A 27,926-nucleotide genomic window follows, 5' to 3' on the forward strand; every position below is an offset into this window, starting at 1 on the left:
TGAAAAATGTGATTACGAATTTATTATGATCCTCATCACAAAAGAAAAATTAAGAGTTTGTGTTTGGTCCTCTCTTGCGGCCAAAAGTTGCAACAACGTTGACAAAACGTCTGTTATACTGAATTCTTCGCTTGCACCGTCCTGTCTTCTTCTTCTTCTTTTCTTGTTTATCAACCTTAAAAATAATCGCACGATAACTATATACATTAACCCTCTATTGGAATTTTTTCTAAGCATCAAACAAACTATTGCACAGAGTTTGAATCCCCCTCCCCCTAGATTTTGTCCGACTCACACAAACATAACAAAATTAATATAAACAAATTTTTGGTGCGTTTTTTTAAAATTGTAGCCCTCCCTCGAGATTTTTGTCCGACTCGCAAAAATATAATAAAAATTAATATAAGCAAATTTTTGATGCAGCTTTTTTTTAAATTATACCCCACCACCACCACACCCTGCTTTCAATGCAATATCTTTCTTCTTCTTCTTCCTTTTGCCGTATTTTGGCTTTCAAAGTTACAACGATAAAAGAAACTGTATATTATACCTTCGTTTTCAGTAAATTGCAAACTACAATCCCGTCTTTAGAATATTTAGGGGGTGATAGCCCTACTCTTATTTCTGGTTATTCCTGTTTGTCTAGGATTAATCTAATCATTGACGGCAGGATTTTTTATTTTCACATTTGTTAAGATTCATTTAAATTCATTCTCGTTCAATTTTATTTATCCATTCACTCATATTCACTTCTGTCCGTTTGAAGTTGCAACTTCAATGGTTTCATTTATACTCGTCTTAGGTTATAGATGGGTTTTTAATTTTCTTGGAAAACACTTCTTTTCTTTTTCATTAAAGCGCAATGACGCTGGCCTTTAGAGGGTTTAGGGGGGGGGGGGAGATTTGATGGTTTATTTGAGTCCTAATTTATTTTATTTAAGATAAAATTTACATGCCATACAACATCAACATAATCTCCCCCCCCCCCCAAAAAAAAAAAATCAACATCAATTATGTAAGGGACCATGGTCAAGAATGAACCGAGAAGACAAAAATACTAACATAAAATATGAAAGGAGATTAAGGTTGATTTTTCATTTTAGCCTCCGCTCGTTTAGCTTTATTTATTCCATCATAATAAGTTCAGTGAGTTGTAAATTGCAATTATATGACTTCATTTCTGCTCTATCTGGGTTTACTTTTATATACCTCTTTACTTTTCTTTGAAAAAACCTTAGCTCTGGACAGCCTTTTTAAAAATTAATTCAATAAAAGATGCGGCTCTCTAGTTTTTCATTCTAAGCGGAAAAAGAAACATGTTTTGAGAAAAATGTCAAACAGATGAGACACAATAGATAGAAGAAAATAAATGTATACAGCTTCCCTGTTTCTAAGGATTGCAGTCAACTTGTAGAAAGCTTTCAATTGGCGCGAGTCTTCCGGACCTAAATACTACCAGATTTTTAGCTTGTTTTAGAAAAAATTTTACACCAAAGCTATCACTGAGGATTTCTACTTATCTTAAAATTCACTTCCAAAAACTCCAGAGAATTAAAAAAATATCCAAGATTCTTAGCTTCATTTTGGTGGTTTAAGCTAACCTAATATTAGGATAATTTTGCTAAACTTCAAAAATTTCACTGGGAAGAACTCCCTGGGAAGGTGTAAAGAGGGTGGCTTTGAACAGATTGGGATGGAGGAGGAGCATGCGTAGCTATGTTGGCCTCAGACGGCTTGGTGCTACGGTTAGTTGTTAATAGTAGTAGTAGTAGTAACTAAACCAAATCAATTATTCTTGTTTTTAAACTGAAAAAAAAAAAAATGCCGTGTCACCCAACGCTAGATGGCGTTAAGGTTAGCTTAACGCCATCACTAACAAAGTGATGGTCCACAAAATATCAACTAGAAAAATGCATTGCCAAATTCATAAACTTTGTTCATCAGCCCCAACTACTAAAATTATGGAAGAATCAGGTGTAACCAAATTAGGAGGTAGTTGCCCCTCTTAGACTTTTTAAAGCGTGTTTTTAGGTAATTATTATACAACGCATATAAGATGATAAAGAAAAAAAACAGATGAACGCACAGAGTTCAGGTCATCTTCCTGAAGATTATGTTTGAAATCGTGAGTTGAAATCCGCAATAAAATAAAATCCATGTGTACGTCTGCGGCGGCGCACACTGGATGGGAAGGAAAGTCTTCGCAGCCCAGACCGTATTCCCCTTTAATATTTCTCCAGTAATTTAGAATGTTGTTCGTTTAAGTTGCCAGTTTTGAACATTTTTTAAACCTCCTTATTGATTGGCACTATACTGAATATGATATATAATTTTGAATCCTTCTGAAATATGTTGGTTTGAATCCTCCTGAATTACGTAGGCTTTGCCAACGCAAGGGAATGGATAATTTTCAAATTGGCTGCTGAACTTGCTATCTGTTAGAAAGTCTAGAAATTAGGTTGGACCTAAGATACAGTTAACCCCTTATTTTTATCTTATATTTAATTATTATTATCTTATATTTTATCTTATCATTGTATATTTTATCTTACTATTATATATTTAATTATTATTATACTTTAATTATTATCTTATATAATTATTTTTAAATTATTATTTTTATCTTATTTCATCTAGTCTTTTACATTTTTTTTATTTACCTTTTGATAATTTCCTTTTACATTTATGGTTGTGAGTATTGACCATACTCACAACCAATGAAATAGTCTGGTTATTATGTCTTCTCCTGAGGAGTTATTTTTTTCTGCATACCATGTGTACAAGTGAAGATGACAGAATATGATTAAAAACAGAATGTACTAAAAAAATCACTGTAATCAAATTCTAAATCAGAAAGAAATAATATTTTGTTTCAACTATCCTGAACTTTAGCCCCTCCCCCCAAACAATATTCAGACCCGTTAGAATAAATTCCATTTGCCAAATATTAAATATTCGATTTATTATCGATCATCGAAAAAGCAGCAAATCCCAGAAATTTACGCATAAAAAAATAAGATAGTTTACCTTCGGTGTTTGGCCCTTTACTTTACCAGCGCGAGCTAATGAGCCGTGAACTTTACCTGAAATAAAGCAGAAAGCATGAGTTTAAAAACAACTGAGCCGAGACTGATTGGCTATGTTTCTTGAGACTGGTTTCTAGGACAGCTGAAAAAAAAACTTACTTTCAGCTGAAAAAAGTTTTTTTCACCTGAAAGTAAGGAGCAACAAAAAACTTAAAACGAACAGAAATTATTATGCATATGAGGGATTCACCTCCTCCTATAATACCTCGCTCTTTAAGCTAAAGTATTTTTAGTAATTTCGACTATTTATTCAACGGCTTTTGTGAGTCAGGGGTCATTCTTAAGGAATTGGGACAAAATTTAAGCGTTAATGTAAAGAGCGAGGTATTAACGAGGGGGCAAACCCCCTCATATACGTAGTAAAAACATACGAATATAGAACTTCGTTACGTAAGTTTATTCGTCAGCTTTTTAAATAAAAAAAGCGTATATTTTTACTAATAAAAACTTTAGTGAAAAATTAAAAGTTCTAGTTACCTTTTTAAGTAACCAAAAAATCGGAGGGTAACTAGGCCTCCTCTCCCGCTCCTTTTTTTCTCAAAGTTGTCCGATCAAAACTATGAAAAAGCCATTTAGCCAAAAAAAATAAATTGATATACAAATTTTGTTTTAATTATTCATGTGCGGAGGAGCCAAAATCAAAACATGCATTAATAGCTCTTTACGGTAAAGTTTTTTACTGTTTTAAAAAGTAAAGTTGAGAGAAAAAGTCAAACTTCAGCGTAAAGAGCAGGGCGTTGAGAAGGGAACAGCCCCTTTCAAATACAAAGTAATTTCTTTTCATTTTAAGTTTTAATGTCGCTCCTTACTTTCAGTTAATTTTTTTTTATCTGCAAGAAGAGACGTATCTCTTCTCAAGCTGCTGTGTTTTAAAACCTGTTCAAACTATAAGTCCATAGAGTTTCAATGTCACTATATGAAAATTTACTTTTAAGTCGTTGTTATCCTTCGTCCTTGTGGACAAGTTTTTACTTACTCCACTTCTCTTCAACCGAAAGTGAATATTTGTCCAAATCTCGCATAAATACCCAATTCTCTCCAAACTGTTTATTCGTCAGTCGAAAGAATCTTTAAAAGACTGGTATCTATCAAGATGTACATACAGTTAAAGCAGGTAATGGGAAAGCTGGAACGTGGAAGATTGATTTAGTAGCCTTAGACAGCCACAGTGTACATACAGGTGTACAAGGTGTACATATAGTTAAAGCAGGTAATGGGAAAGCTGGAACGTGGAAGATTGATTTAGCAGCCTTAAACAGCCACAGTGTACATACAGGTGTACAAGATGTACATACAGTTAAAGCAGGTAATGGGAAAGCTGGAACGTGGAAGTTTGATTTAGCAGCCTTAAACAGCCACAGTGTACATACAGGTGTACAAGATGTACATACAGTTAAAGCAGGTAATGGGAAAGCTGGAACGTGGAAGATTGATTTAGTAGCCTTAGACAGCCACAGTGTACATACAGGTGTACAAGGTGTACATACAGTTAAAGCAGGTAATGGGAAAGCTGGAACGTGGAAGATTGATTTAGCAGCCTTAAACAGCCACAGTGTACATACAGGTGTACAAGATGTACATACAGTTAAAGCAGGTAATGGGAAAGCTGGAACGTGGAAGATTGATTTAGCAGCCTTAAACAGCCACAGTGTACATACAGGTGTACAAGATGTACATACAGTTAAAGCAGGTAATGGGAAAGCTGGAACGTGGAAGATTGATTTAGCAGCCTTAAACAGCCACAGTGTACATACAGGTGTACAAGATGTACATACAGTTAAAGCAGGTAATGGGAAAGCTGGAACGTGGAAAATTGATTTAGTAGCCTTAGACAGCCACAGTGTACATACAGGTGTACATACAGTTAAAGCAGGTAATGGGAAAGCTGGAACGTGGAAGATTGATTTAGTAGCCTTAGACAGCCACAGTGTACATACAGGTGTACAAGGTGTACATACAGTTAAAGCAGGTAATGGGAAAGCTGGAACGTGGAAGATTGATTTAGTAGCCTTAGACAGCCACAGTGTACATACAGGTGTACAAGGTGTACATACAGTTAAAGCAGGTAATGGGAAAGCTGGAACGTGGAAGATTGATTTAGTAACCTTAGACAGCCACAGTGTACATACAGGTGTACAAGGTGTACATACAGTTAAAGCAGGTAATGGGAAAGTTGGAACGTGGAAGATTGATTTAGTAGCCTTAGACAGCCACAGTGTACATACAGGTGTACAAGGTGTACATACAGTTAAAGCAGGTAATGGGAAAGCTGGAACGTGGAAGATTGATTTAACAGCCTTAAACAGCCACAGTGTACATACAGGTGTACAAGATGTACATACAGTTAAAGCAGGTAATGGGAAAGCTGGAACGTGGAAGATTGACATAGCAGCCTTAAACAGCCACAGTGTACATACAGGTGTACAAGATGTACATACAGTTAAAGCAGGTAATGGGAAAGCTGGAACGTGGAAGATTGATTTAGTAGCCTTAGACAGCCACAGTGTACATACAGGTGTACATACAGTTAAAGCAGGTAATGGGAAAGCTGGAACGAGGAAGATTGATTTAGTAGCCTTAGACAGCCACAGTGTACATACAGGTGTACAAGGTGTACCTACAGTTAAAGCAGGTAATGGGAAAGCTGGAACGTGGAAGATTGATTTAGTAGCCTTAGACAGCAACAGTGTACATACAGGTGTACAAGGTGTACATACAGTTAAAGCAGGTAATGGGAAAGCTGGAACGTGGAAGATTGATTTAGCAGCCTTAAACAGCCACAGTGTACATACAGGTGTACAAGATGTACATACAGTTAAAGCAGGTAATGGGAAAGTTGGAGCGTGGAATATTGATTTAGTAGCCTTAAACAGTCACAGTGTACATACAGGTGTACATACAGTTAAAGCAGGTAATGGGAAAGCTGGAACGTGGAAGATTGATTTAGTAGCCTTAAACAGCCACAGTGTACATACAGGTATACATACACTTAAAGCAGGTAATGGAAAAGCTGGAACGTGGAAGATTGATTTAGTAGCCTTAAACAGCCACAGTGTATATCCACTGTACAAGATGTACATACAGTTAAAGCAGGTAATGGGAAAGCTGGAACGTGGAAGATTGATTTAGCAGCCTTAAACAGCCACAGTGTACATACAGGTGTACAAGATGTACATACAGTTAAAGCAGGTAATGGGAAAGCTGGAACGTGGAAGATTGATTTAGTAGCCTTAGACAGCCACAGTGTACATACAGGTGTACAAGGTGTACATACAGTTAAAGCAGATAATGGGAAAGCTGGAACGTGGAAGATTGATTTAGCAGCCTTAAACAGCCACAGTGTACATACAGGTGTACAAGATGTACATACAGTTAAAGCAGGTAATGGGAAAGCTGGAACGTGGAAGATTGATTTAGTAGCCTTAGACAGCCACAGTGTACATACAGGTGTACAAGGTGTACATACAGTTAAAGCAGATAATGGGAAAGCTGGAACGTGGAAGATTGATTTAGCAGCCTTAAACAGCCACAGTGTACATACAGGTATACAAGGTGTACATACAGTTAAAGCAGGTAATGGGAAAGCTGGAACGTGGAAGATTGATTTAGCAGCCTTAAACAGCCACAGTGTACATACAGGTGTACAAGATGTACATACAGTTAAAGCAGGTAATGGGAAAGCTGGAGCGTGGAAGATTGATTTAATAGCCTTAAACAGCCACAGTGTACATACATGTGTACAAGATGTACATACAGTTAAAGCAGGTAATGGGAAAGCTGGAACGTGGAAGATTGATTTAGCAGCCTTAAACAGCCACAGTGTACATACAGGTGTACAAGGTGTACATACAGTTAAAGCAGGTAATGGGAAAGCTGGAACGTGGAAGATTGATTTAGTAGCCTTAAACAGCCACAGTGTACATACACTGTACAAGATGTACATACAGTTAAAGCAGGTAATGGGAAAGCTGGAACGTGGAAGATTGATTTAGCAGCCTTAAACAGCCACAGTGTACATACAGGTGTACAAGATGTACATACAGTTAAAGCAGGTAATGGGAAAGCTGGAACGTGGAAGATTGATTTAGTAGCCTTAGACAGCCACAGTGTACATACAGGTGTACAAGGTGTACATACAGTTAAAGCAGATAATGGGAAAGCTGGAACGTGGAAGATTGATTTAGCAGCCTTAAACAGCCACAGTGTACATACAGGTGTACAAGATGTACATACAGTTAAAGCAGGTAATGGGAAAGCTGGAACGTGGAAGATTGATTTAGTAGCCTTAAACAGCCACAGTGTACATACAGGTGTACATACAGTTAAAGCAGGTAATGGGAAAGCTGGAACGTGGAAGATTGATTTAGTAGCCTTAAACAGCCACAGTGTACATACAGGTGTACATACAGTTAAAGCAGGTAATGGGAAAGCTGGAACGTGGAAGATTGATTTAGTAGCCTTAGACAGCCACAGTGTACATACAGGTGTACAAGGTGTACATACAGATAAAGCAGGTAATGGGAAAGCTGGAACGTGGAAGATTGATTTAGTAGCCTTAAACAGCCACAGTGTACATACAGGTATACATACAGTTAAAGCAGGTAATGGGAAAGCTGGAACGTGGAAGATTGATTTAGTAGCCTTAGACAGCCACAGTGTACATACAGGTGTACAAGGTGTACATACAGATAAAGCAGGTAATGGGAAAGCTGGAACGTGGAAGATTGATTTAGTAGCCTTAAACAGCCACAGTACAATGTAGTAGCAATTCTCTGTTTATTCTTGGAATTAGATTAGGGCAAACCTAATATTGCAGCTTTATAATGTATGTGACTGCCAGGCTACCAATCAATATTATTCTCCCAGAAAATCAAATGGTGCTTTTAATAGTTGTAGTATAGTGATCAATGAGTATCGAGCATGCATTATTGCATGCTCGAGCATGCATTGGGTATGCATTATTTTTATAATATCAATAGCATTGGAGTGTACAACTCCATTCATAAAGTAACAGCAGTAAGCTATATACACTATTATCCATACTTTGGATACTATATACTTCATTAGCAGTATTAGAGTAAATATGATACAGTACCTAGCTACTGGTTTAAGTAAAGAGTTAATCTTGTTTAATGTTTTTTTCATTGTTATTATTTATATATATTTTTATTATTACTTATTATTTTTTTTCTTCTTTTTCCTACGCCATTGCTTCTTATCTTGACATGAGCTTCTCTTTCAATATATTTGTGCTTAACTAAAATTTATGTAAAATTAATCTCATTCTCTACAAGACTCCTTAGCTACTGGTTTAAGTAAAGAGTTAATCTTGTTTAATGTTTACTTAAACCAAAATGACATCATTTGATGCAATTCTGAAAAAAGCTTTGTCAGCTTTGCCTCTCATTCATTATTGTGCTGCTAAAGTGTCGGCAGCTTTGTAATTCTGCTACTGGCAGCTTTGGAACTTTTTGCACACCTGGCTCTACGATGGATGACAGACTATCTATCAACAAGTTAAATGACATCATTTTTATACAATTTTAAAAAAGGTTTATCTTTGCCTCTCATTGAGACTATTTGTCTCGGATTTTCTTCAATTAGCCATGGCTCTCAAGTTTTTCATAACAGTCCACTAAACAAACAGCTAAAAATAACTAACTTTCTGAAGTGGGGCCTACTAGAGCAGAAAAAAACAATGAATCAAAAAATAAGCGAAAATAAATGTATGAGTAGTTACAAATTAAATTGGGCGATAATTCTCTGCTTAACGGTTAGCTTACCTACTGACCTGATTTTTAGTATTGAGTACGCCAGTCATGCATAGCCAGATGGATCTAAGGATGTGCTTATAAAAAATTATTAAAAGAAAGAAAAAATGTGCGAAAAAAACATTAAAGATCAGACACAACTGTACCAATGGGAACGAAAGCAACAGGACATGAATCCAGCTACTTCAGAAAGACTGGCCGATTTTATCTTGAAAACTTATGAGAAAATACCTTAGCTCTTGTGATGTTTCAAAAACACAAGTTTCCATTTCAAATTCAAATTTTAAAACTACAACCATGGGATGAGGGAGAGTACCGAGGAAACCATACCCCTGCAGCCGGGGTTTTCTCCTAACTAGTAAAAAAAAGTGTATCTGGCTAATTTTAAGTGTCATCTTACAATTTTTAATAAACAAATATTAAAAAAATTGGATATTCAAAATTATTGAATAAGCAACAAATTTAGGATCTTCTGGCAAAAGTCCACATAACTACGTTGGTAATTGGTATGCAAAAAAGGATGTTGTCTTGTTTTCTACTAGATTGAAAAAAAAAATTAACTACAACTATAACAAACAATAAGAGTTCAGACACAACTGTACCAATCGGAACGAAAGCAACAGGACATGAACCCAGCTACTTCAGAAAGACAGGCCGATTTTATCTAGGAAACTTATGAGAAAACACCTCAACTGTTGTGATGTTTCAAAAAAAACACGAGTTTCCATTTCAAATTCAAATTTTAAAACTACAACCATGGGATGAGGGAGAGTACCGAGGAAACCATACCCCTGCAGCCGGGGTTTTCTCCTAACTAGTAAAAAAAAGTGTATCTGGCTAATTTTAAGTGTCATCTTACAATTTTTAATAAACAAATATTAAAAAAATTGGATATTCAAAATTATTGAATAAGCAACAAATTTAGGATCTTCTGGCCTGAGTCCACATAACTACGTTGGTATGCAAAAAAGGATGTTGTCTTGTTTTCTACTAGATTGAAAAAAAAAATTAACTACAACTATAACAAACAATAAGAGTTCAGACACAACTCTGCCAATCGGAAGAAAAGCAACAGGACATGAATCCAGCTACTTCAGAAAAACTGACCGATTTTATCTAGGAAACTTATGAGAAAACACCTCAACTGTTGTGATGTTTCAAAAAAATACAAGTTTCCATTTAAATTTAAGCTTAAAAACTACAACCATGGGAGAAGAATGGTTCTGGTCAAATCAAATCTTCCCCCTGGGATTTTCTCCTAACAACTACAAAAAGACGTATATAACTAATTTTAAGTGCTATCTTCCAATTTTCATAAATAAATGTCAAAAAACTGCATATTCGCAATTATCAAATCTGCATTTGTGTAACAATTGTGTTTTTGTTGTAAAGATATGAACAAAAAAACACTAAAGTAGGTAACAAATTTAGGATCTTCTGGTGAGTTCAGACACAACTGTGCCAATCGGAACGAAAGTAACAGGTCATGAATCCAGCTACTTCAGAAAGACTGACCGATTTTATCTAGGAAACATAAGAAAACACCGCAATTATTGTGATGTTTCAAAAAACCCAAGTTTCCACTTTAAAAACAAAGAGAGAGAAAGAATCTCAAGATGGAGGAAACAAATGGGACTACACTCAGTAGAAGGAAAAGGCAAACTAAAACGACACGGATATTTCACCAGTATAAAACAAGGCGTCTTCAACGCTAAGAATAAAGATGAAATCTAAAATAACCTAAGACCTAAAACTGAACCTAATTCCTGACTGAACAATACAACAGAAAAATCTCATGTAAGCCAAGGATAATAAAAATACTCATAATTTTGTGACCTTAAAACAAAAAGCTGTTTTCTTGTTTAATTGTAAGTTGATTTTGTGACAGTTCAGAGTGAGTACTGGGTTCAGAGTGAAAAGTAAGATTTCTTTTATTTTATATCTTTGACTTTTTTGATTAGCCCAGGTAGGGTCTGAAGCCTTGAGAGAGGCTGAGATTAATTAGCTTGGTATAGGAAAAGAATCCTATACTAAGCAAGAGATCTTTTCAGATATAAAGAGATCTTTCCTTGGGGGAAAGAAAGAGAATTGGGGAGTAGTACACTTGTCAGAACTCTGATTGTTTTTTGTGCAAACCGCCAGACAGGACATGTAGAAATTCATGGCACGTGGAAGTTACCCTGACTTCTGAAGTACCGCCAGGTCACTCTAATAGAATTAGACATCTCCCCAATACCGACGTAACCTTAAGAACACCCCCCCACCATCTACACTGGTGGTAGCGATTAAAGGAGCTATCAGCATCACTGGTAGCCAAAGAACGAGTGTTCCCAAAGATACGGGTGGATGTAGCCTAATAGTAGTAGGCTATAAAAATTTTGCACGTAAAGACAGATTTAAAATATTGTAAATTTAAAATTTGATGTCAGGCTCCAACCTAGGAACAAGATATCGTATGAGGGAGGGTATGTTTGATGAAAGGGGGTTTAGGCCTAGCCTAATTAAATATAGAAATAAGAGAAAATTACAAAAATGGACCATTTTCGCTGGAATAATCAGACAATTGTAAGATTTTGAGAATAAAAAGAAATAACATGGAAATAATAGAGTCTTCAGTTTACACTGGGGGAGTCTCTCCGTATTAGAGAGTATTACTGGGTATATCAACGGATCAGAGAAGGTGGAAGTTGGGTTATTATTCGAGTGAATTGGCGGACTTGAAAAATATTCAAGTACATGAAAAATATTACCCGGATGTTACAAAAACAATTGAGACAAATTGGGGAAATTCGTTGGGGAATTCGCAAAGTGACGTTTTATTACAAGTTACTTATAGGCCGTCGGATAGCCATAATAATTTGCCTAAGGGTCAATTGGGAGATAAAGAAAATTATCAGACATTAAATGCTAAGACAGAAAAACATGCTACTTCGTTGACTATGCGGGGAGGTTGACCGACCCCATAAAACAACATGGGAGGCTAAGCCACCCTGTCAAAAAACAATGCAATGTTTGATACTCCAGGTCGAAAGGTGGATAATCCGGAAAAAGGGGATGCGGAAATAGGATACGTGAAACCGAATTTTCGGAAGAATGTTCAGAAAAACAAACAAACTTGGGAAGACGTGTACTGAATATGAGACGCCGACAAGCATATTATATAATATAATAAAATGAATATAATAAAATGATAATAAATAATAATAAAATGTAACATAATAAACATATAATAAAATTCTTCATATAATAAAATGAAGCACTAATTATGCCCTAGGAAAATGAGAACAAATTCATCGTCCGTGCTTTTTCTCGTAAAGTTCGAAAAATTCTAGTACAATATGAAAAACTAAATGTCGGAATTTGATTCCCATTTGATGACGAATTATTTTTTTTTTCTGAGGTAAAAGTAAAGACAACTAAAAGAGAGAAAAAGGATGCAGGGCGAAATTACAAGTTAAAAATTTAATTTTCATTTACCAACAAGTTTATCCCTGCTACAATAAAAGAGAAGAAAAATGAAAAGGAGAAAATAAATATTAAACGGAACTACGATAAAAAAAAAGGGCAGTCAAAGATGATGGACACTGGACACTAATCCAAATTTAATGATGATTTATAACGCGTGATTGACAAAGTTGAGAAAATGAAAAAGAAAAAAGAAATGCAGAAAAGAAACAAAATTTGCGGATTCAGTCTGCAGTGGTGGAGAACAAAATGTTGATAGAATTACGAAATAACAAGAAGAGAAAAGAGCTCGGAGGGGGGGGGGGTGCCAAAGAAGTCCATGAACCAGCGGGAGAGCTACAAATGATCATAAAATAGAATTGAACGACCTACAACGGGTTGGTCAAAAGTTGGAAAATCCAGAATTTCGGGTTGAATTGAAGAAATTTGGGAAAGAATCTGAGATTGGTCTTATCAACTCAAATATGATTTTGAAACGGCTATAGCCTCCCCTCCATCCCCGTCATAATGAACTTGCTTGTGTACTTGCAAGAACTATTAAATTTCGTCATTTAGAGATGGCATTTGAGGAAGAGTGGGAAGAAAGATGGCTCCCTTCCAAAGCAAAAAAAGGGGGGACATCACTTTATCAGTAAACCAAGGATTAGATATAAAACATAAATGAGGGCTTTTCAAAATCTGGGGATTTTTAAAATTCCACACTGCTACTTTTTAATGTGTATCCAAAGAGCATTCTTAGCCCAGAAGAAGTTACTGCTCTGAAAAGGAGGAAGAACTGAAAGTGGGAAACTTGAAACTATTACTTCTATTGCTCAATTTTTGTATTGATTTTACCCACGAAATCTTATTGACTTAGTATTATAACTTACCACGAAAACTAGAAGTACTTCATTGAAAGAATAGCTCATTGAAATGTAATTTGGACACAATATTCAAATGCTAAATTTTAATAAAAGTTTTATTAGAATTGCAAAAACTGTGAATTAGCAAGAAGTTACCTTCATCTTTGTTTTTCCCAAAAAAGTTGTAGAACCAGCACAACAGTGTGCACCAGGGGGGGGGGGGGGTGTACAAAAAACCTTCCCGTAGGCTTAGTCTAATTAATTTAGAAACATTTTTGTTACTTTGTTTAAGTCGGACAAAATCCCTTGAATACAGTTTTGAGATGTGCACAAGACATAAATCCACAGAAGAATGGCACCAGAAACAATCAACAAGGTTTCTAGGGGGGGGAATACCCTTGGAGAAATTTGAGAGTGAATATTCTCTTGTATTTCATGTTCAATGAAGTTAAGCACACAATAAAAGAAAGGGAAATTTTACCTCCAAGCAGAGGCACAGAAAAATCTACAGTGCCTTGAATTCCATTTAGAGACATTTCATTGGTGAGAGGTACACCACTTGAAAACAGCCTTATTTCAGGCACTTGAACATCCTCAAGGGCAGCAATTTGTTCCTAAAACAGCAAATCAGCATTAATAACTACAAACACTTAGACAAACGTAGCAAGTGTATCAAGTTGCACACAAAATGTGGAAATTTTATATCGGTATGATATCAATTTTCTTGGAAGCAAGATACTAATTTAAATCCAAATCCAAGAAAAAAATCCAAACAAAAAAAAAGTTGTGGAAATAAAAAATTCAAGCAGCAACATCCAAATTCCTTTGGCCAGTAATAATAAATAAAATTCTAAATATTTTCTCCTAGGGCCTTTACCGCAGTTGAAGCAAAATTAGATGTATTGCGTGTAGCTACTCCCTTAAATTCAGATGCTCCACAAGAAGCCTCGAATTCTAACATTATAAATTTTCTTTGAAAAACTTTTTTCCTTACTACCCGAAAACCTTTAACGTTTCAAACATCAAAACAAGAAGAACAACGGGGAATTTTTTCGCAAGACCGCGGAAATCTAATATGAACGAATATTTCAACCCTATGTCCAAGGGCCGTCCTCAGCGAAACATAAATATATAGGAGAAGAAAAACTTACAATAAGATACAACCAATTGAACTAAATCACAATTGTTTTTTAAACAGTCTCAGCATCCTTACTTCAGCGAAGTTCAACCAGGACTGATAAATAAATTGAGATGAAACAAGGAAGTTCTTTGAAATGAAAGATAATGATTAAAAACACGTTTTTTAGTGCTAATCTTGTTTTTTTGGCAACTCATCTCAAAGATCTATTTGTGACAAGTTCTGTGTTAATATCGATTCGTTTTTTATAATATTTTATTAGATCGTTTTTAATTAAATTTGAGCATAGGTTATTTAGTGAATATTTTCATTCCTAGATGTGCTAATTATTCGTGTCTTAGATAAACTCAATTTTACTATTTACAGAAAAACAAGACAAAACAATAGATATTTACATGTTAAATCAAGTCCCCTCCCCCACAAGTTAAAAGAGCTGTCGAAATCTCTCTCGTCGATCGTGCCCCAAACATTTGTTCTGATTCCCACATCACAGCAGAACTAGACTTTATCAGGGACATACTTTTTGGAAATGGGTATCCCATTTTATTTATTAATAATACAATTAACCATAGACTGAAAAGACACTCCCGTAAAATCAATGGTGGTTTACCATGTGAGAATCCTGATAAGCCCTTAAACATAATTTACTTCCCATATATCCCAAAAATCATTACAAATCTTAAGTCTGCACACAAAATAATATGTATGTTGTATTTACCAACAATTTGGTAATAATAAATCTCCTATATTCTGGCAAAGATAAAACTCCAGTTACTCAGCAAAGAGGAATATATCAAATACCATGCCATTCTATGTAGGCAGAACTCACCAGAATTTAGAAAAAGGCCTACAACAGCATAAAGATGATATCACCAAAGTTCTAAATTCTAATATTGCTGCTGCTTCTTTTGATTCTGCTTTAAGCAGCCATGTGTTTGAAATCCTAGCCATAAAATACTTTTTGAAGAATCCACCCTTATTAGCAATAATCTAGGCATAAATCAGGTAGTTCGAGCAGCAATTGAAATCAGACTTAAGATTGAAAATAATATTTCCTTAAATAGGGACTTGGGACAATATTCAACAAATCCTCTATACACAAATTTATTACAAACGATCGTGCAAAATATCATCAAACACCAATCAATATTAACGCAGATCCTGTCACAAATAGACCTTTGAGATCAGCTGCCAGAAAAGCAAGATTGGCACTAAAAACGTGTTTTTAATCATTCTCTTTCATTTCAATGAAATGCCTCGTTTCTCGCTGAAGTAAGGATGCTGGGACTGTAAAAAAAAAAAAAAAATCATTTTAGTTATATTGGTTGTATCTTGTTTTAAGTCTTTCTTCTTCTATATATTTATGTTTTGCTCAGACGGCCCTTGGACATAGGACTGAAAAATTCATTCTAATTAGATTGCCAATGTCTTGCGAAAAGGATTCCCTATCGTTCTTCTTGTTTTTGATGTTTGTGATGGAAAGGCAGTGGGGTCTTCGTCGTTATTCATCTTTAACATTTCAAACACAGACTGTAGATTTACAGTTTAGCTAAAAAGAAAGAAAAACAGAAACAGTTTTTTTTTTACCAATTAGCTGTACTTTACTTACTAATTTATGTATACCAACTTGATGGATTTATACCAATTTGATACCAACAACTTATGTTCTTTGATGGATTTACAACACACAAATCATAAGAAACCCCAGAAAATGGTGTATTTACATGAGCTGCAGTAACAAAATAGACAAACCCAAAGCATAATCTTTTTTTCTTGGAATGTCAAGCCTTCCTGAGTCTACTTTGGTCTCCACAACAATTCTCCATTCTGCAGTTGATGGGTTAGGAATAGGCTATGTCTTGCAATCATTATAAAGTCGTAGGAAATTGAAGATATTGAATTGGAGAAATTGAAACCCCAGAAAGTTCTGTATTTACATGAGCTGTAATTATAAAATAGACAAATCCTAAGCATTAAATCTTCTTTTTCTTCGAACGTCAAGCCTTCCTGGGTTCACTTTGGTCTTCACAACGATTCTCCATTCTGCAGGTGATGGGTCAGGAATAAGTTGTGTCTTGAAACCATCTGTCTGATCTACTTGCAACCATTATAAAGTCATAGGAAATTGAAGATAGTTCTGTATACTTGTCTTTCAGTATTAGGCTTGAGAGTACCAACACATTGATGTCAGGCTGGAGGTTTGTCTAACTGAAGATACTCCTAGTATTGACTACATCTTGCTGGATGAATTGATATTAAAAACGAAATTTTTGTCAATAGTTTTAACCCTAATTTTTTAGATTACAAAAGCATATAGCTTTAGCCAACTATATCAAATCATACAAAAAAAGATGAATCATGCAGCAAAATATTAAACAGAACATACAACTTAAAGAATCTGACAAGAATTTCCCTCTAACTCAAGGATTAACAGACAGAGGATTTACTTAATTTCTGTGTTGAATAATGGCTAAAGAAATTTGTAACAAGCCCTTGTACTCCATACTCATTTACAATAAATAGAATATAAAACTGTGATTATTATTTTTTAAGTCATCTCTGAGACTTAACAGTTTAAACAAAAAAGAAGGCTAGGATAAATACCAAACATACCTTGATTGCTAAGACAGAATCACCTTCGTTGCAATTGATGACATGGGTGCTAGAGTCAGATCCTCTGAGATGGATTTGCATGATTAGACCTGTAAAGGAGAAGTCATCAAACTTTACATTGACACAAGGCACTCTGAAGTTTATGGACAAGAATGAAGACGAATAAAAAAGAAATCTATAAAAGAATAAATAATAACAAAAGAATATAAAAGAAAAGGTAGGTAAGGTAAAGGATACAGCACTAGACCCTTAAGGCCTGAACTGCACTGATCTCTGTCTCAAGGCCCTTCAGCCAGGAAGTGCAATGGGAGGATGGGGGCTAGCCATCCTGTGAATATACAAGAAAATCTTAAATAAAAAAAAAATGGGAGAAGAATAAACTGTCTCTTCCCATGGATGCTAAGCATTGTTCTAATAGGAGACATATTACACCGCACTGCTAAATTTGAAAAAAAGAACAAAAACATCAAGACATTTCTTTTTTAATTCTTGTCATAATCTACCTGTATTATTACTATGTCATTATTGTTTTATTTGGCAAAGTATTCATGTGTATTTGTTCTTTTTTTAATGTTGCTGAATAGAATATTTGTAAGAGAAGAAAATGTGTCATTTCTGGAGGGAGACTCGTACTCCCAATAAGCTAATCAATTCAGTAAAAAGAGCTATAAAGACCAGCCAATTATAAATGTGGATACCCCCCCCCCTCCTCCAAAGAAAAAAAATAGCTGGTGATTCTGGTAATACTGGAGGGCTATGGCTCTTCTTAAGGAAATACTTTAATAAAATAAAACTATTAAAGCACTAGTTTTTCACAATTCTAAAAAAATTAGGGAATTATTTAAAGTCAGTTTATTTGAACCAATACTATAAATATAATTTGCAGGAACTGCAAAGTCATATTTCTTGTTCACTTTAAGTTTCACCTTCAATGTTTACTTCCAGAAGAAAAAACTTCGATTTTTCAAATTAACTTTTTTTTTCATTTTTAGGTTTCAGGAATATAGCCAACACAATAAACCTTCCACAAATATTTTTATTTAAAAATCCTGAAACTAAAGAAGTCATATGAGATTTATTTCAAATGGGGCATTACACGTACAAAGGTTTTCCATTATATCTGTAATTAAATCTGGAATTTTGTCAAACAGAGACAGTAAGGAGTACATTATTCTCAGTATCTTTGAGAAGTTGAAGAAAAAAAAAAGATACTAAACAAAAGGCATCATTTGCATACTGCTAGTACTACTATGGCTAAGGATACCAAGGTGAAACTTACAGGGGATGCTGAACTAAATCAAACATACCATGTCCAAGCAGGTTGTCAAAGGGACATTTGACAAGCAATGTCCCAGGAACAGCTTCAAGTATTAAGTTGAGATTTGCAGGATATTTTGAACTAACCATAAGGCATTGTCTGCTAATACTACTTATGCTAAACTCCTAACAAAGTTAAAGGTATTAGGATGTAACTTTCAGGGAATTATTAGGTAGATTTTGAACTAAATCTATTTGAGCTATATGCATGCCAGTTTTCCAAGAACGTATCAGCAATATATCAGATACAAATTAGAGCATTAAGTTGGAACTCACAGGGCGCGTTGAGGGGGATATTGCACAACCCAAAAGGCACTATGTGCATGCTACTACTACTAATGTCCATACAATGGAATCGTTTGTAAAATAAGATTAGAAGGTCTTTATAACCCAAACAGTAGGAAATCCATTGTGGTAAGTGCAAGATCTGCCAGACTGATGAAAGAGGATAGATAGAGTTGACCTAAATTGCTATTATTATCAAATTGTGCATTGCCTTAAATCAGCTTCCAAAGCTGTAGTGCCTGTGGATAAAGTTTGGATTGGTACAAGAAAGCCTAATTTGAACGTTGATCCTGAAGTAAAATGTGCTAAGCAAAAAGGCAAATTTTGGCTACATATGTGGATATCATGTGACCGACCATCGTCCGGGGCTGTTTTCTCTGTGAAACAAAAGTGTAAACTTGAATATAAGGCCTGTTTGAAGAGAGCATGCTTGAATGCATGGCCAGGCCCCACCAATAAGGCATCCTGGAATAAGGTTATTAATAGTGAGAAATGTTCCCCATCTACCCTATCTTGTCTCCAGCTAGCTAATTTTGTTGATCATTATAAGCATGTGTTCAGTGTATTTAATAGTTTTCTTCAGTCTTTTTATTATAAGTTGCTTAAACCGCTTTTACCGTACCGTCTCCTGCAGGCTCAGGTCCTGCATGTAGCAATATCTGAAATTCGCCAGGCTTTAAGAAAAATTAAGTGTTCAAATAGCCTTGATGGTGACGGTCTTTCTTACCGATTTTTTGCTTATGATTGTCCTGCTCTACTTAACCATCTACAAATATTTTTCCAGTCTTGCTTAGCACAGTTGCTTGTTCCTGATAGTTTCCATTGTGGCCGTGTAACGTCTATTCAAAAGCAAGGCAAGGACCCCACATCATGAGTAAATTATCGTCCCATTACAGTATCGTGTTTTTTCAGTAAGTTGCTTGAACATTTGTTACTACCAGAAATTGAGCCAAATTGTGATTTTACGCCGTTTCAATTTGGTTTTCGGAAAAGTTTTGGTTGCATCCATGCACATTATGTTTTAAGCCAACTCATGAAAGATGCCGTAAAAACTATAATGTTTTTATACTGTCTTACTGTTGACATTTCTGGAGCTTTTGACAATATTATGCACTCTCAGGCTCTATTTCCCCTTGCGTTTTCAGGTGTTAATCCTCCCTTACTAAGTTTATTGTCTTCTTGCAATTCAAAGTCTAAAATTCAAGTTACCTGGAAGGGCCAAATATCTGACCCGGTAAAAATTAATAAGCGAGTTCGGCAAGGTGCTGTATTGTCTCCTAGTATATTTAAATGCGTGCTTTCATCGTATCTGCGTCCCCTTAGACGTTCTGTTTTTTACGGTAATATTGGTTTGTCTTCTATTGGATATGCAGATGACGTTCTTCTTGTTGCCGTACTCGCCATGTATTGCTTTCCAATTTTACTATATTAACCAATGAACTATCTAAGATTGGACTGTCAGTTAATGCGTTGAACTGCGAGTTTATTTGTTTTAATAGCCCTTATGCGGTCACTCCATTTGTTGCTGGGACTGCAGTTCTACCATGTTCTTCTTTAGTTAGTTGGCTTGGTCTCTGTTTTGGCCCAACACTTTCCACTACCTGTTCATCCCTAGTGAATCAAGACGTGAAAAACCTACACATCGCTTATGGAAAAATATCCCCAAACAAAAGCCGTTACAACTGCAACTTTTTGTCCATGATTTATAACGCTTATTGTGCCCCTGTGCTTTTGTTTTTATCAGGCATGGCTCATCTGTTTCGTAAGAAAGATTGACATACTATATGTACAGCTTATCTCATATATTGCAAATTCCTCCTCCGGCTTCCTATATGGCACCAAAACAAAAAAATAATTGCTTGATTTGGTTTAATTGATGTGCCTACTCGAATTCGGTCTTCCAGTGACGATTTATGTAAAAAGACTTATTCACGTTTATTCACGTTTATGACCCTCTGCAGCCTTTTTTCCATATTGATACTGGTTAATTAGTCCATGTTGTCTTTTGTTAGTTTGAATTTTTTCTTTGCTGTTTATCGTTTTTGTTTATTTATAATACTCTGTACTCTGTGTTTTTTATACTTTTACAGGTAATAAAGTTCATTCATTATGTAAAATATGTCCAGCAAAATTTTCTGACCAGGTTTAAGTGCAGTGTTGAGAACTATTCTTTATGAAGGACAATAAGCAATCAAATTTAACAATAAAAGCTTCACTGACACTGAACTTATAGGCAAGTGCTTTTTTCTTGTGATATCCATGAAGCTATTGAGAATGAAATTTATCTACTACAGCTGTGAGATTTGTCTACTTCAAGAACATTAGCAACCAAAGATTACCCTGCGGACAAACCCAAGAATAAAAATGATGAAACTCCTTCTCTATAACATGCAGCATGGTTTATTAGTCACATTATCATGTTCAGTTTCATTGTTATCTGCCTTCATAAATCATTTTTAAACAATACCTGATATCCAAAAATCAGAATTTCTTCTATAACCAGATATAGATCTAATGGTCTTGACGAGTTGAAAAACACATACACGAGAGGACAATGCATCAATCAATGTAAAAAAAAGAAATAGAGAAATGTGTTGGGTTTGGGTTATACCTTAAATACCTTAAATCGCATTTACAGCAAGATAAGGTGGACTGCATCCTCCTGTAGAACATCTCCCTGTTGAATTGATGAGGTGAAACAATTAGCGGGTGTGATGGGGTGTGGCGTCCCACTGGTACTTCCATTCCGTGTTACTCTACTCTAAATTGACTACTTTTTGAAAGAATTAATTGATTCACCAGTAACAGTCTCATTATAGTATATATTGGACTGAAAATGATTATTATATTCAGAAAGAGTATAAAACAACCATCAAGCAGTGTGTTCACCTAGTCCAGTAGTAAAACTAGACATGGGCAAAAGAGGGGATAGCTGCCAAATTTGCCTTTTTTAAGAAAATAGGGGGAAACACCCCCTAAAAGTCATAACATCTTAACGAAAATCACACCATCAGATTCAGCGTATCAGAGAACCGTATTGTGGAAGTTTTAAGCTCCTATATACAAAAATGTGGAATTGTGTATTTTTTGCCAGAAGGCAGATCATGGATGTGTGTTTATTTATTATTATTTTTTCCGGGGTGATTGTACTGACCCAGTGGTCCTAGAAAGTTGCAAAAGGGCTCATTCTAACAGAAATAAAAAGTTCTAGTTGAGAAGAGGGGGATATGTTGGGGGTACTTTCCATGAAGGGAGCACAGGATTTTCAAGCATTATTTAAAAAACAATAAAAAATAAATACGAAAGTTTTTTCAACTGAAAGTGAGGAGCAGCATTAAAACTTAAAACGAACAGAATTTATTATGCATATGAGGGGCTCACTTCCTCCTAATACCTTGCTCTTTATACTAAAGTATTTTTAGCAATTTCAAATATTTATTCTACAGCTTTTGTGATCCAGGGGTCATTCTTAAGGAATTGGGACAATGTTTAAGCTTTAGTGTAAAGAGCAAGGTACTGACAAGGGGGTGAATCCCCTCATATACTTAATAAAAACATGAGAATACAGAAGTTCGTTTCGTAAGCTAATTTGTAAGTTACATATATCTGTTACTAATAAAAACATTTGTAAAAATTAGTTCTAGTTGCCTTTTTAATTAACCAAAAAATCAGAGGGCAACTAGGCCTCCTCCCCGCTCCTTTTTTTCTCAAAATCATTTGATCAAAACTATGAGAAAGCCATTTAGCCAATAAAATAAATATGCAAATTCTGTTTCAATTATTCATCTGTGGAGAGCCAAAATCAAAATATACATTGATTCAAAAACGCTCAGAAATTAAATATAAAAAAAACAAGTTTTTTTTAACTGAAAGTAAGGAGCAACATTAAAACTTAAAATGAACAGAAATTACTTTGTATATGAAAGGGGCTGCTTCCTCATCAACGCCCTGCTCTTTACGCTAAAGTTTTTTACTGTTATAAAAAGTTGAGTTGAGAGAAAGTCAAACTTTAGTGTAAAGAGCAGGGCTTTGATACTAGTTACTAGTCTACTAGTAACTACTAGTATTACTTACGCCAAGTCTAGTTACTGAGTTACTCAACAGCCAATTTGTATAAATGTTTACCAATGAGCCTGAAGGTCCTCTCTCCTACAGTCCAGTATACAGTGAACCAAACCCTATGCCACCTGTGCCATCTTTTCTCCAGGGTTCTTCACAAAGCGACTTGAAGTCCTATGTCATTAATTCAGAAGTCCCTTGACTCAAAAACTGTGCCTTTGGATTGTAAGAGCTCTGACATTACACCAATATTCAAGAATGGCTACAAGATCAATGCAGAAAATTATCAGCTGATCAGTTCAACCTCAGCTGTAGCAAAAACCCTGGAACCTATTGTGAATGCCAAAATTCTGGCACATCTTCAGTCCAATAGTATACTGTCACTGGACCAGCATGGCTTACTTCTGGGAAAGTCAGTGGAGATCAACCTGCTTGAAACTTACAATATCATCAATAACCTTCTGGAGAAGGGAGTACCTGTTGACCTTATTTTGCTTGACCTTGCCAAAGCATTTGACAAGGTCCCCCACAGTAGGCTTAGAGCCAAATTATCAGCAGTTGGCATCCACACTGATGTAGTAAAATGGGTGAAGAATTTCCTGACAGACCAAAAGCAGCAGGTCCAACTTTTCACCAATAATTGTGATAAAGTCACGTCTTCATTTAAATAAATGATATGGCAAAAGAAGCCATAAATAACATCAGTCTTTATGCTGATAACTTTAAGTTTTTCAGACAAGCCATTCAACAAAAACTGTAATCAGACCTCCAGAGAATCTAGAAGTAGACCAGTGATTGGCTTGAGTTCAACATCAATAAATGCAGTGTCCTCTGTTTCAACAATAACAATCCTCACCACCACTATACCATGTGTGACCAGAAGTTGCAGTCTGGTATTCAGCTACAAACCAGTCCTGAAGAACAAGACCTAGGAGTATTTGTTGATGAGCTCCTGAAGTTCTATGGGCATTGGCAACAAGTGGTGTTGAAAGGTAAATCAAGTCTAGGCCTGCTGAAATGCACCATATCATCTTTCAATTCTTTTATCCCCCTCCTTAACTTTTAAGCATTCTTTCTCAATAGTTTATGGCACTTATTGTCCTCTTCAAAATTCTGGTCTTCTTTCTTTTGTTATCTGGCTCAATACTGAAGATTGGTCTGATATTTATAGTTTAAAATATTTTGATGAGAAAATGGCTATGTTCCACTAAAAGCTAATTGATAACATCAAATTTATTTCCCAGAAAAAAGATTTAAAAGGTGCTCCAGTGATAAGCCCTTTATTAAACAAACTATATAAATGCTAATTAGAACCAAATTGAAGCTTTTATAAACTGGCTTGTGCCAGTTTATATTAAATGATGAACTGGATGAAGCCAATAAACTAAGAAAATCAACTAAATGAGAAACTTGTAAATTGGCACAACTATACTACAAAAACAAGGTCAAAGAATTGTTCACTAATAAACCAAAAAATCGGTATTTCAAGGTCAAAAAGTTGTTAGGCAGGAGGGTTGAGCAGCATAACTTCAATCTACCCAAATCCCCTGATGTTACTGCTAATAATATAAATAGGCTAAACTCCTTGCTTCCATTATCCAGAGCCTTCTAACATTGCCTCACCCCTGGGAAAGAAAAAAAAACAATAAACATGCTTCCATGATCTTTCTTCTGGCAAAAAATTAAAAAATTCAACATTTTTATAGATATAAGCTTGAAACCTCTACAATAGGGTTCTTTGTTAAACTAAATCTGATGATGTGTTTTTCATTAAAATTCAATATGACTTCTAGGGGATCTTTCCCTTTTTTTTTGAAAACAGGCAAATTTTCTCAGGCTCATAGCTTTTGTGGGTAAAACTAAACTTGAAAATTATATATTTGGAATCAAACAAACTGTTTGATTATCCATCAAAATCCAAATAGAGATCATTGAAATATTAATAGTTTTTTCTGTGCTGCCAAAGTATTGTATTCATAAGACTTCACAGTTTCATGAAATGACATTAAACAAATAGAAAGGGTTTTTCAACTATAGTAAGGAGCAGGTATAAAACTTAAAATAAATAAATCACTCTATATTATAAGGGGGACTGCCCCCTTCTTGAAACTTTGTTCATTAAACAAAGTTTTTTAGTGCTTTGAAAAAAAAATTCATATTGTATATTTTCTTCATAATTTGGAAAAAAGCCGAAATTCACAGTAAATAATAGAAAGCTAAAGAGCAAACAGCCCCCTCCATACAAAGAATATTCTGTTGAAATAGTGAAATAATGTTTGAAATATTCTGTGAAATAGGTTCCAAATCAGTTACTTGCTCTCAGTTGAAAAGCTCTTTTTTTTATTCAATTTCTTATTCTTTTCCAAACCATACCCAGGCCTAATCAAGATATAATTTGAGGTACTTGTCCATTAAATCCCTGGTTAATTGCTTTTAAAATGTGTAAATCAATAATTGTATGTTGATTAGTACCATCCTACATTTAGATTGCAATTTCAATTTTGGATACAATTAGAATATACTTAAAAACTGGGGATGAATAGTAATTTTGGTGAAAAGTCCTTGTTAATATTACTGCTAAAACATTTTGATTGGATGAAAGGAGTATTATTGTTTGTATGGATGGAAATTCTGTGAGACTTTTGATTTTCTACATAACATATAGATAGAGATCTATACAACATTGTATAGGTAAATAATTTAATTAATTCCTACTCCCCCCCTACTTCTTTCAACATTTATCTGAAGCCTCAGGAAGAGAAAGCCTAAGGAAGAGTAAGTTTGTCCATTTAATTGCATTTTTGTAGGAATCTACCCTACCCCCACCTAAACAATGACTCACCCCCTTCATTATAGCTGATATGCAATTACAAATCACTAAAAGTAGCCTAATTTCATTTCAAATAAAACAAAACAACTTGATTGAGTCCAGTAGTGCCACCATTTAACATTATTTCTTTTGCAACTGAGAAGCCTACAACATAGTTATGGATATTTCTAAATCAATTAACTTCTCAGAATTTTAAATTGATAGCAAATTTGTCCTCTTTGGGGTAAAGTTGTAGTTTGATGCCCTAAATCACCTAAATTTTCACCCAACCACCAGTGCTATTTTGGTGTCTGCTCCCCCTGGATAATTTTCTGCTGCTGCCCTTACAATGGAGGTGTGTAGAAATTAAACATACTAGTTAAAATAACATTAGGAGAGGTATTTGCCTGAGTTGTTGGTATTTTAAGAATTTGCTTTACTTTAAGTAAAGAGCAAAAAGAATCTATTTAAGGTTGTTGGCAATACCAGCTAAAAAAAAGGCCAGCATTAGGGTACTTAGAAATAACAAAAGTAGTACTTGACTGCAATTGCTGGATGAAATTACATTTTGAATCAATATTTTGATTTAGTGAGTAATAGAAAACAGCTATTGAAATAATATTAAATGGTTGAAGGAGTGCCTTTGGTCTAATATTTAGCCAGAGGATTTCATTATATTTATATAAGGTAAAATTCTAGTTGAGTGACTTCTTGCTACCTCAGAAAGGGGTATGGTTATGAAAATGAAACTTTCAGGGATGGGTCTATAGGCTAAAGTATATCCTGGGAGAGTATTTTAAAGTACCCACCTTTACTCCTTCTCTCTCTCTAGAGATCCCTGAAATGTGCCTCCATGACAGGTCTATACCTATTGAAATTTAGACTAAACAACATTTTACCTTAATTTTCAGTTACCAGTTGCCTTTTCTCTACCTTTAGTTCTGAAAATGCAATTCCTGTTATTTGAGTAGAATTCTGAGCCATATCAATTTTTTTCTAAATTTAAGAAATATATTTGCATATCTTTAAAACCTTATAAATTGGGATTGAGCAAAGTTGTGAAGCTGAAAAAAAAAATTTTGTACTTCATTTAATCAGAAGATCTATTTTACAAGATTTCACTTTTATAACACACATATTTTTGAAGGTTATTAAAGGTCAGGGCCCTCTAGAGGGAAAAGGAGTAGAGGTAGATACTTCAAAATACCTTCCTGGGACATACTTTAGCCTGTAGACCCATCCCTGAAAGTTTCATTTTCCTAACCTAACCCCTTTCTGAGATAGGAAGAAGTCAATCAACTAGAATTGTACCCTCATTGTTTCTAATTTTCAGAATTAACCCTCCCCCTTCAACTCCCCCAAAGAGAGCTTGTCCATTACAGTTACATGTCAATCCTATATTTGGGACTTGTGCTTATTTTTCCCACCAAATTTCACCCCAATCTCCTCACTCTAAGCATTTTCCAAAATTTCTGGTCCTCTCCCAACTCTCCCTAATGACACTGGATCTGATCTGAATTACAAGGTCCTTCTAAATATGGAATTTCATTAAGATTCAATCAGTCTTTTGTAAGTTAAAAATACCTATTTTTTCTAGTTTTCAGAATTAAAAAACTCCCCCAAAGAGTGTATCCATTATGGTTATGTCAATCATGTGTATAGGACTCATGCTTATTTTTCCCATTAAATTTCTGTTTTGCCTCTCTTCAGGTTTCTAAGAATCATTATTGAGCCTTCTTGAAGAAATGGACTAGAATGAGAAATCCCTAAGTTGAATGTTCAATTACCCCTGTTTAAAGGCCTTTGATAAGACATTTCAAAACATGAGGTTCATTTAAATGTTTGCATTCCAGTCTGAACTATACCATAAAAGGTAATAATTGTTGTTCAAAGGTGGATGTTATAATTATGGAATAGTAGCTTAAAAAACCATGAAAAGTTGACTTTTTCTAAGGTAAGCAAGGATTTACAGTTATAATAGTAATATATCCTATCAATTTGACCAAAATATGAGCTGTAATGCACAAAAAGCTGCATTACATAGAGGAGGGGGGAGGAGTATAGTTAGGGAGCTCAAAATACCTTCCCAGGGTATACTTTGGCTTGTGGAACCATCCCTGAAAGTTTTGTTTCCCTAACCTAACCCCTTTCCAAGATAGCCAAAAGTCAATTAACTAGAATTTTACCCAAAAACATTTTGTGTGAGAGCTTTCTGGGAGGAGCGAGGTTGGAATTTTACCAAAGGTGAGGGATGGGTAGACCCATCCCTGAAAGTTTCATTTTCTTAACCTTACCCCTTTCCAAGATAGCCAAAAATCACTAAAATAGAATTTTACCGAACATTTTTCAACAGAAGAAAAATATTAAACAAAAGAAAACACAGCCTACTAATTACAGCAGTCAGAAATTTCTATTCTTTTTTGCTAAACGGAAACTGGAATTGCACTGGGCTACTTGTACTTCTTTAACAAAAGGATGCATAAATAGCAAGCGAAATTTGACAAATTATAGGTGGCGATTTATGGGTTGCACGATTACACG

General features: G+C 35.1%; 2 protein-coding genes across 3 annotated transcripts; one reads left to right on the forward strand and one right to left on the reverse strand.

Moving 5' to 3' along the window:
- On the reverse strand, positions 1 to 27,896 carry LOC136025877 (ubiquitin-like FUBI-ribosomal protein eS30 fusion protein). 2 transcript variants are annotated; one of them, XM_065701920.1, is made up of 5 exons: positions 27,774 to 27,896; positions 16,916 to 17,004; positions 13,646 to 13,778; positions 3,028 to 3,083; positions 1 to 175 (listed from the first exon to the last, which is right to left on the reverse strand). In XM_065701920.1, the coding sequence occupies exons 2-5, from the start codon at positions 16,994 to 16,996 to the stop codon at positions 50 to 52; spliced, it is 396 nt and encodes a 131-aa protein (XP_065557992.1). In that variant the 5' UTR covers positions 16,997 to 17,004; positions 27,774 to 27,896; the 3' UTR covers positions 1 to 49. The 2 variants fall into 2 exon arrangements, with proteins under 2 accessions (XP_065557992.1, XP_065558000.1); XM_065701928.1 differs by having other exon boundaries at positions 27,781 to 27,894.
- Positions 22,753 to 23,247, forward strand: LOC136032949 (uncharacterized). Its single transcript, XM_065713845.1, has one exon. It carries the CDS (start codon positions 22,753 to 22,755, stop codon positions 23,245 to 23,247), a length of 495 nt encoding a protein of 164 aa, XP_065569917.1.
- Positions 27,897 to 27,926: the final 30 nt, after the last annotated feature.

This window comes from Artemia franciscana, chromosome 1 (assembly GCF_032884065.1).
Source record: "Artemia franciscana chromosome 1, ASM3288406v1, whole genome shotgun sequence".
In the NCBI taxonomy this organism is placed as follows: domain Eukaryota; kingdom Metazoa; phylum Arthropoda; class Branchiopoda; order Anostraca; family Artemiidae; genus Artemia; species Artemia franciscana.